Raw genomic sequence first — 9,635 nt, 5'->3', positions numbered from 1 at the left:
CTGGAGCGATTGCTTGAGATCTATGTTTCACTAAAGATGAAAACCAAAAGTTTTCAAAATTTTCAACTTCACTACGTACCAAACAACTTTTGGGTTTTAATGAAAATTATTCTTATAAATGTAAGTACAGTTGCATATAACTGAAATATATGAGACAAAGGAATTGATCATCGTCATAAAGTGCATTAAACATTGATTGATTGCCCTTCTATTCCTAATGGATTTGAGCCTTGTTGACGTCACCAAAACCATGATCAGCTTGCTTAGTCTTGTTAAGCATGGCATTGGCTTCTCTCCACTTGTGGTATTTACCAAACAAGACCTCCATATCTTCAAGGGATCGACCTTGCGTTTCTGGATACAACGTATAAAAGAAGACCCAACTAAGCGCAGCAATTCCCGCGTAAAGAAAGAAGGCCCCACCAATCGTGATGGCCTTATACAATGAAATAAAAGTCATGGAGATGACCCCGCTCGTCAACCTGTTTACGGCCACCCCCATACTGCACCCTTGTGCTCGCAACTGCAACGGAAAGATCTCAGAACTGTAGACCCACGTGATGGGTCCCAACCCGATGGAGAAAAAAGCGACTATGAATAGTACCATGGCGATGCACAACCCGACGGCCCATGGGACCTTGCTGTGGGATTGATCAACGACCGTAAGACCCACACCGAGTAGCGTAAAAGAAACTACCATTCCACCCACGCTGCTTAAAAGCAAAGCACGACGTCCGAACCGATCAACTTGAAATGTTGCCACCAAGATTGCAATGGTCTTGACAAATCCAACAGCCACGGTTGCAAGTAGCTTGTCATTGTAAGAAGTGATTCCCGCTTTCTCGAAGATCCTGGGGCTGTACAAAACCACAGAGTCTGTACCCGACACTTGTTGAAAGAAGTGGATACCAAGGGCTGCTATTAAAATGTGGCGAACGGCCGGCGTAGGGCGAATGAGCAATTCCTTCCATATACCTTCACCTTGGCTGCGTTTAGAAACCTGAACGACCTCATCCTTTGAGTCTTTGGGGATTCCTGCAGCTTCTTTAATCTCGTCTAGTCTGAGCTGCGATTCCTCTTCAGAAGATGATGTTCTATTTAGTACTCGCTTGGCGTCTCCGAGTCTCCCTTGCATGACGAGCCAGCGTGGTGACTCGGGCATGGCTAAAACGCCGAGGGCTAGAAAAACTGAGGGAATTGCGCCGATGCCGAGCATGATCCTCCAGTTCAAGTGGATTGGGAGCTTGGCTAAGGCAAAGTTGGATACGTACCCCAGTAATATACCAACGTTAACAAACACCTACATATTTTCAAAATGATCAATTCTATTAATATAAACTCCACGTGCATGCATTTGAGAGGTTTACGAAACAATAAATAGGGTGGTTCTATCGACACATCCATTAGTATTTTTCACACATCTCTTGTTAATTTCCATCTTTTGATATTCTTTAGTTCATTTGATCTTATGGTCGGAAATTCAGAAGGTGTATGGAAAGTAAAACATGGTGTGGATAGCGCCACCCAGTAGATATTTTAGGAAAATTCTAGGGTGAGCACATTTTTATATGGCATTTGTGCACTATCTAATGTGGCAAGTGATGTGTACATGTCACATTAATTAATGAATTTATCTCATTGAACGTTGGTTGCATACATCACTTGCCACATGAGATGATACACTAATGTGCTATAAATATCTGGTGTCCTTAGCATTATTTTTTGGGTAGTGCTATTCACACGCTCTTTTTTACCATCTCACACAATCTTTCAATTTTTGGCCATCGGATCGAATGAATTGAAGAAGACCAGTGGACAAAAATTAACAAGTGTGTGTGGGAGGTAAAAAGGGGTGTGTGAATAGGAATCCCCTACTTTTTACGAGGAAATTGTTAGAATATCACATTTTTTTACCATATTTTTATACCTTCGGACATGGCAAGTGATGGTTTAAATGCCACATCAATTAATGAATTTATCTTATTGAATGTTCATTGTATGCACCACGTGTTACATGAGATGATATAGAAATGTGATATAACTATATGGTCTCGCAAGCATAACTTTTTTCAAATACTTAGAGGCTTATATTTACGTAAACATATCACCCTGGCTAATAACAAAAATAGTTAGTATATTATATGATAATATAACGTGGTACTGAAAAAAACCTCAGGGAAAGATGTGAGGAAGCCACGAAACGAGGCCGGAGAGATCTCGGCGGTGTAGACAGGAGCTATCATAAGAGCATAGCCAACTCCAACTCCGGCAATGAATCTACCAAACATGAGGAAGGCGTAGTTCGGGGCAAAACCCATGAGGAGAGCTCCAATAAAGAAGATTGTTCCGGCAAGTACTATGGTGTACCGGCGTCCAATCCAGTCAGAGGTTTTACCGGCCAAGGCGGAGCCAATGAGAGAGTATATATTCAAGGTACCGTTAAGAACTTCAACTTGAACATCGCTGATATTGAGGTTTTCTTTGATGAAGAGAGACGCTCCACTCATTACACCAATATCTGTAAATAAATTTGAAATAAGCATGCGTCGTAGGTGGAGAAGTTTCTTCCAAAACAAAAAGAGTAGGAACGGAGAATGGCACATTGCAATAGTAAGATAATATTTTTAATCAAATAAGAACAAGACTGGAGAATGAGTGTATCATTAGAGAACCACAACCACTAACAATATCCATGAGTTTTAAGGAACAATTACCATAACCCAGTAAGATAGACGTCATTGAAGCCAAAACGGCACAGGCAACAGCAAACTTCTTTGTCTTGGGTTTCTTTGGGGGATCAAAGTCTGCAATACTATTCTGGGGTTGGCCGGAGACGACATTATTTTCTGCTCTCTGGTCAGCCATCTCCATATCTATAGAGCTAGATAAATTAAATGATAGAGAGAGAGAGAGAGAGAGAGAGAGAGAGAGAGAGAGAGAGAATTAGATATGAGGAATGAGCTATTAATCAAGTACCATTTATACAGATTATATCCATTTGTCTGAAATGTTGTTGTTCATGGAAACAAACACCGTCATCCAATACTGTCATCAATCAACGAAGAAATTTGAATTATCTTAATTCTAGAACTCAATTTAGTTAATTAGTTCTTATATACCAAAGCAACAAAATAAAAAAACTGAAATATGGTTCCATATTTAGTGTCATTTCAGGCACGCAACCATATATGCGCAAAAACTGTGTGATATTGTTCCATATATGTTACAAGCTCACCCGCCACCAGAAAATTGGGGTTGCCCTACAAAACCTTGCCCTTAGGAAATAACTAGTTCGTTGCACAAAGGTCATGAAAAAAAAAAATTGTGAGACAAAATAATGAAATTTGTCGCGCAACAAATGATTGTGCGTTGAAAAAAATGATTCGTCGCAATAAATGTAACAGAACAAAGAGCTTAATTTTTCGTGTGAAATACAACGAGGCAAAAGTATGTTGTCATATTGTCCTAATGGGGACGAAAATGCTGCGTTAGTAAAGCATTGCGCGACGAAACGTTTTGTTTAGTAAACATTCATGCAACAAATTGGAGTAATTTTAACATTATTTAATTGTCACAAATTTGTCGTATGCGTATTACTGTTACGCGACAAATATGGTTGTGGCATTTACTGTTACACGACAAAAGGTTTTGTTGCGTAAAGTTTAATATACATATTTTTTTTCTTTTGGGTTGTGAAAACATTTTTTAAATTAAAACAACAATTAAATTTTTTTTAAATTAAATTGTAACAATAATTTATAAAAAAGTTAATTACAATTTTTTTTATAATTAAATTGTAAAAATAATTAATAAATTTGTTTTATTTATAATATAAAGAAATTGTACGTACAATTTCAAAAGTTGTTCATATATATACATTTTGCTAAATAAATACTATCTGCAATTCCCGAAAATTGTTGTTATCCACACTTTACTTTTACTACTAGCTGCAAAATTAACCCAAAAAAAGAAGGTGAAAAAAAGGCAAAGCAACAAAAATTGGTTGATCGATAATAAAAATTACTGTTAACCGCATAATATATAATTGGTTGTCAATAAAAATTAGAACTAAATTAACTCCTCAGTGAGATTCGTTGATCTGGTGCACACAACACAACTCAGTATCACAGTATATGCCTCTTATAAATTTGGTTACTTTCTAGCTAGTTATTTCCTTTTGATCGCTTTGGTACTTTGGTTGCAAACCAATAGAAAATAAGCACCGTCACTCAATATTACAGTCTGATGGTATTTCTCTTTACTTGAACGTGAGAGGTATTAGATTCGAACCTCGTGGATGGCTAATTCAATATCAAATTAGATTGCCCATTGTGTGGCTTAGCCGAACTCCTCCCTCAATGTAAACTATATCGTTGTACTAAAAAAAATAGAAAATAAGCACCTATGATGCACAAATACTTATGTTTGATTGTGTATCCATATCTGATACTTGATTGGATAAGATATTTGCCTGATACTCTCGGATACTCATCCGATACGTATCATGGTCTATGGACATGTCTTTGACTTGATGGATATGTGTATCCTATATTTAAGATACACGTATTCGGCTTTTAGAATTCATTTACACTTTTAAAAAAAGATATGAAGATGAGAAAATTAATAGGAGACATCTATAATTGAAAGTTGATGAATACAATCTCACACTTGTTCTACCATATATAAGCAGGATTAGATTTCCAACTTTTCTTCTTCAACAACTCAAATGTACTTGAATTTGAATTTGAATGATGAATTATGTTTTAAAATGTATATCGTGTCACCTGTCTAATTTGAGTTGTTATGTGCAACTCGCGTGCTACACTTCTAGCTAAGGTGTGAGCTAGCAACGGCTATATTGCTCACACTCTCTTCGTGTTTGGCATAATAGATTGGAAGAAATCCGCTGTAGATTCTCAAGAGACGTTTTCGTTTTTGTTCACTCTTCTCTCCCTTATCTTACTCTCTGCAACTTCGAGATCATAATATATGTGATTTCAGTAGCTAAAACCAATCAAAACTCAAACTAAACCGCCTCAAATACACTAAGACGATTTATATGCTGTAATTTAATTTCAGCATTTATATTGATCTCCTTTTCCTAGTAAGCAACCATGAGTCAGGAAGGAAATTGGGTATTATAAAAGTTCAGGAGATAATCAACTAAAGTCAAAGTGTAAGGAGGAAATTGAATAATTATAAAAGTTCAAAGAATAATCGGCTAAAATTAAAGTCGGAGAGAAATTGTCTGCCAACGCATTAGGGAAGCAACCATAAGGGCATACTTGATATTTTGAGAAAAGGGTTACCCTCACCTTAGGGGGCAAAAGCGACTTTTTATATTCTTTCTATTCGCAAATTTTCCCCAAAATCGTTTTGTCATATCAAAGTTATATTCCCAATTGGGTCACAAAATTTGATTATATTTAAACTTGTGCGCCTGTTAAAAAACCGAGGGAAACCCCAACTGCAAAAAGACCTGACTTCTCTCACTCACAACTCCGACCACTAACAATGGCGGTGTCTTAACGTCTATCCGGCCTCTGCTTGTATTTCGCCGAAATCTCTCCGCCTCCCCCACCACCTTTCCCACCCACACAAGTCCTCACTTCTGTCCGCTACCAGATGATGAGAATTTCAGCATTTCAGACGGAAATTGCCCTGAGACTGAGACTCTCTCTCTCTCTCTCTCTCTCTCTCTCTCTCTCTCTCTCTCTCTCTCTCTCTCTCTTCCATTTCCGTGCTCTCCGAGTCGAACCCCAAATTCTCAAAGGTATTGACTTTTTGTTTGCTATATCAATTTTTTGTTTGTGATAGTGTAATGTGCTCAATTTTGGGTTTTTGTTTTGCCTAAATTTTAATTCTCAATGAATTTTTGTTAATTTGATTTGCTGATTTGATTTGATTTAACTTTATAACCCAAAATTTCTGTTGCTACCGATGACACGGGCAATAGGATTTGTGTGTATTCACTACACATAACAATTCTCAAAATACTCGTTCAACGATGATAAAAAGCTTTTAAGTTCACTTGTTTCAGATTTGCAAAAGTATGGTCTTGCACAAGTTTCTGAAATTTCAAAAAATAAGCTGCTCGGAAGTCTTCCAAACCATCCATAATCGTTACGCAACAGCATGGTCTGGCGAACATTGTACGGTTATTCTCCATTTGATCAGAACTCCACCGGTGAAAAGAAACGAGAGTATCGAAAACTCAACAGAAACTCGAAAATTCATAAATTTATAGTAAAACCACGCAACTACGAGGTTCGGATTTAACACAAAACAACCGAGTACATAACCAGTCTACCAAGTACTTATCTCTAAAGCAGGCTAGGAAATGAAAATGCTTCTCGACTCGTTTCCATCGCTTCTACGCCTTATTTTTCTCAATGAGCTTCTTAATAACATCTGCGGCATCCTGCACAGTTGCAATGGTCTGAGCGCTTTCCTCTTCCACACTGATGCCGAATTCCTCCTCAAGTCCCATCACAATCTCAACCTGGAGTGCAGCTTCACATTAGAACAAATTCAAACTACAACAAATAACAATGAAGTTTAAATACCGAAACTGTAACTACGTTAGAGAAACCAAAATGATTTCTACGTCTGAAGATTTTTAACTGCAACGAACACTGTTAAAAGTAAAGAGAATTTTGAAAGATTGCACACAAAGTAACCAATATGTCTCCTTATTCTTCACTAGTACTGCAATAGTCGTAACGATTGTGAAATGTAGTATATTTTTCTGGTTAGAAGAACTCCCTGCGAATACAGATGGAAAAAATATAAAGAAACCGGAGTAGCATGTTAATGAATGTTGAATGTACCGTATCTAGAGAATCCGCTCCAAGTTCGGAAAACTTTGACTCGCCGGTAACTGCAGAGTCGTCTGGCAATGCAAGTTGCTTCTTTACTATCTTAGACACCCTTTCCACCGCATCCGGCTTTGCCTGATGAAGGACAATTAACATTACTACAGCTCACAACGACCAGATAACTATCAAATTTTTAATTTTTACTACATTTGACTTAATTCGGGTAAACTCGAGAAACACTCAAACAATGGCAGGCTTTTCCATTAACTTTGTACAACACAAAAACAATTTTGTTTGTAACGTACACAATAGTTTATATACAAACAATTTAACACACCATAATTTAAAAATAAATTAAATAATTTAAATTTTTGAAAACCAAAGAACATACCTCCAATTTCGTTCTTCACCAATCGATAATCGTATACAACAGCTCTATAGAAAACAAATTTAATGGCGTTAGTACAAATTCACAATGAAATTTTCAAATACAAAACAAAAACGCATACCGAATACAGTAGGATAGATCGATTTAGGGAGAGATGATGAAGATTGAGATGATGGGAGTATTAGAGGATGGATTTGATAGTAATGGAAGGAGGAAGGCTGGATTTTTCTGGTGGCAGAGGCAGTTGCTGCGAAATTTGCAATTTTTACCTCTTCAGCTGAGCAATCTGATTATAAACACGAACTCTTTGTGCGACGAAACCTGCATTGTTCAAAACATATACCGTCGAAAATTGGCGCAAAATCTACCTGAATTTTTTGGCCACTTTGCGCGACGAATATTTTTGTGCGATGACAAGTTCGCCGCCTAAATGCTGAAGCGACAGAAGACATTAAATTTAAATATTTATTTGAAATTTTGAAACTTATGTAAATAAGGAGTTTATTGTCTAATTGATTAAGTAAAATAAAAAAAAACTTAAATCAAATTAAGTTAACCAAATAAATCAAATTAACCAACTAATCAATTAAACTGAAATTTTAATTCAAATACATATTAAAGAAATAATTAAAAACATTGTCCTCAAATACACAAATATAAACATATGTTATTCGTCCACAACACTTAATTAACACTTCTACTCCACTAGTCTGTCAGGATTTCCCTGTAATTCTACGTGTCGCTAGACGTTAGGCCACCACTGCCGGTTATGCGTCCTGAACATCTCATCGATCAACTTCATCAAGCGTTGGTCCGTAACATAAATAATATAGTTACATTGTGACACAAAAAATAATTACAAATTAATCGTTATAATATACTATTTAACAAAATAATAATGATTTTACTAATTTACACTTACTGATAATTCATCCAACATAGACTTCTTCAAGTCCTCAGGCAAATTGTTCCAAGACGCCCGCTTCGTAAAACAGTTGATCCGCACTAGTACACGAATGTCGTGCATAAGCTCCACATTCGTCATCGTATTCAATCCCCTCATATCATCATAAATGATTCGCATACGTTGCGCATTTTCCTCCTTTTGAGCCTGCATCGATCTCTGGGTTTTTTTTATTTGCAGTATCTACGGAAACAAAACATAAATTTCTAAATCACAGTAAGTGATTCACCCAAAATTGTTTTTCCAAAAATATAAATATTACATCCACAGAAACTTAATTATTACCTTTCCCAAATACTTCTCCCTTGCATTGCTTAGTTGTAAGAGCAGCGGAATCGGCCATCTCACCAAAATTAAAACAAGACCTTAAGATATTTTAAATACGACAAGTTCAATGTGCACTGACCATTTCAAAGCCCTTTACTTGATAAAATCTCTCGCGTAATGTTTACGTGGGAAATTCCTCGTCATGCGACTATTTGGTGCCAAAAAACTCCTTACCCGCACTTACTTGAAGGCATTTGCACGATGAAGGTTTTTAGTCGTTGAGAAAAGGTACCTTTCGCGGAAAAATCCTTCGTAGCGTAAATTTTTCCCCATTTGACTGTCGTAGGGCAAGATTTTGGCGCTAGCAAAAAATTTGGCGCGCAAGTCATTGAGTCTTGCGGGACAAAACACTGATTCGTTGGCTAAGTTCAGTTTGCCCGACGGACAGTTTCATTGACTAACGGTTTCAGTTAGTTTTAACAAAGGACCACATCGATGTGTTAAAAAACGAGCAGAAACACATTTGCTCGACGACTGAGTGAAGGTGCCTGTCGAGGATTTCCGTCGGGCAAACACTACTTCACCAATTAGGTTTGTGCGTTCTTCTATATTCCCATTCTCCTTTCGCTGTTCCCCTCGGCGGCTGCTGTTTCTCCTTGCATCTCTCTCTCTCTTATACACAAACACCCTACACTCTCCTCCATCTCTTCCTCTCCCAATTGATTGAAGATTAGTTTATTTTTATTTGTTGATTAATTTTTTCTTCGAATGTATGATTAATTAATTTAGTAGCTATTAAAAAGGAATCATGCAAGGAGCCTAACGAGGAAGGACGCTCTACTTACCATTTGATGTATATTACAATATTATATATTATATTATATTATATTATATTATGTTCTTGAGTAGTCTTTGAGGAGACTTAAATCTAGTTAAACTTGAATGATATCTTAAGACTATTGGTGATTCATTTTCAACAAATGGTCATCATACATATTGTATAGCTAGCTACGACCGTAGGTTTAATGCAGTTATTGATATTTCCAGTAAAATCTAAATTCGTTAATAGACACTAATCATCAATTAGGTAAATGCCACTTCAACTACTTGCTATACACTTGAATTACTTTGATAATGTGAATGGAATTTACATTCTTTGATATGACAAGCGAAGTGATATAAACTTGATTACTTATAG

At 36.7% G+C, this 9,635-nt stretch overlaps 2 protein-coding genes across 2 annotated transcripts; both read right to left on the bottom strand.

Moving 5' to 3' along the window:
* Positions 1–214: 214 nt before the first annotated feature.
* LOC103934026 (putative polyol transporter 1) lies at positions 215–2,910 on the bottom strand. The gene is made up of 3 exons (XM_009343733.3): positions 2,715–2,910; positions 2,172–2,518; positions 215–1,300 (listed from the first exon to the last, which is right to left on the bottom strand). Exons 1-3 carry the CDS (start codon positions 2,869–2,871, stop codon positions 215–217), a joined length of 1,590 nt encoding a protein of 529 aa, XP_009342008.2. The 5' UTR covers positions 2,872–2,910.
* A 3,330-nt stretch (positions 2,911–6,240) lies between these two features.
* Positions 6,241–8,251, bottom strand: LOC103934025 (acyl carrier protein 1, chloroplastic-like). Its single transcript, XM_048577327.1, has 3 exons — positions 8,129–8,251; positions 6,831–6,953; positions 6,241–6,502 (listed from the first exon to the last, which is right to left on the bottom strand). Exons 1-3 carry the CDS (start codon positions 8,249–8,251, stop codon positions 6,374–6,376), a joined length of 375 nt encoding a protein of 124 aa, XP_048433284.1. The 3' UTR covers positions 6,241–6,373.
* Between the last annotated feature and the right edge of the window lie 1,384 nt (positions 8,252–9,635).

Source organism: the organism of the source record quoted next, unplaced genomic scaffold (assembly GCF_019419815.1).
Source record: "Pyrus x bretschneideri cultivar Hongxiangsu unplaced genomic scaffold, Pyrus_bretschneideri_v1 Contig11, whole genome shotgun sequence".
NCBI classification, from domain to species: Eukaryota; Viridiplantae; Streptophyta; class Magnoliopsida; order Rosales; family Rosaceae; genus Pyrus; species Pyrus x bretschneideri.
Note: the sequence above shows the minus strand (reverse complement) of the source record. Positions and strands in the feature narration are given on the sequence as shown.

Coding starts and splice junctions, on each gene's coding strand:
- LOC103934026 (XM_009343733.3), bottom strand. CDS start 2,871: ATGGAGATGGCTGACCAGAGAGCAGAAAATAATGTCGTCTCCGGCCAA. Junction 2,519..2,714: donor GTCTATCTTACTGGGTTATG/GTAATTGTTCCT, acceptor ATTTATTTACAG/ATATTGGTGTAATGAGTGGA. Junction 1,301..2,171: donor TCCTCACATCTTTCCCTGAG/GTTTTTTTCAGT, acceptor GAAAATATGTAG/GTGTTTGTTAACGTTGGTAT.
- LOC103934025 (XM_048577327.1), bottom strand. CDS start 8,251: ATGACGAATGTGGAGCTTATGCACGACATTCGTGTACTAGTGCGGATC. Junction 6,954..8,128: donor CTATGTTGGATGAATTATCA/GTAAGTGTAAAT, acceptor GTCCTTCATCAG/GCAAAGCCGGATGCGGTGGA. Junction 6,503..6,830: donor GAGCGGATTCTCTAGATACG/GTACATTCAACA, acceptor GCTGCACTCCAG/GTTGAGATTGTGATGGGACT.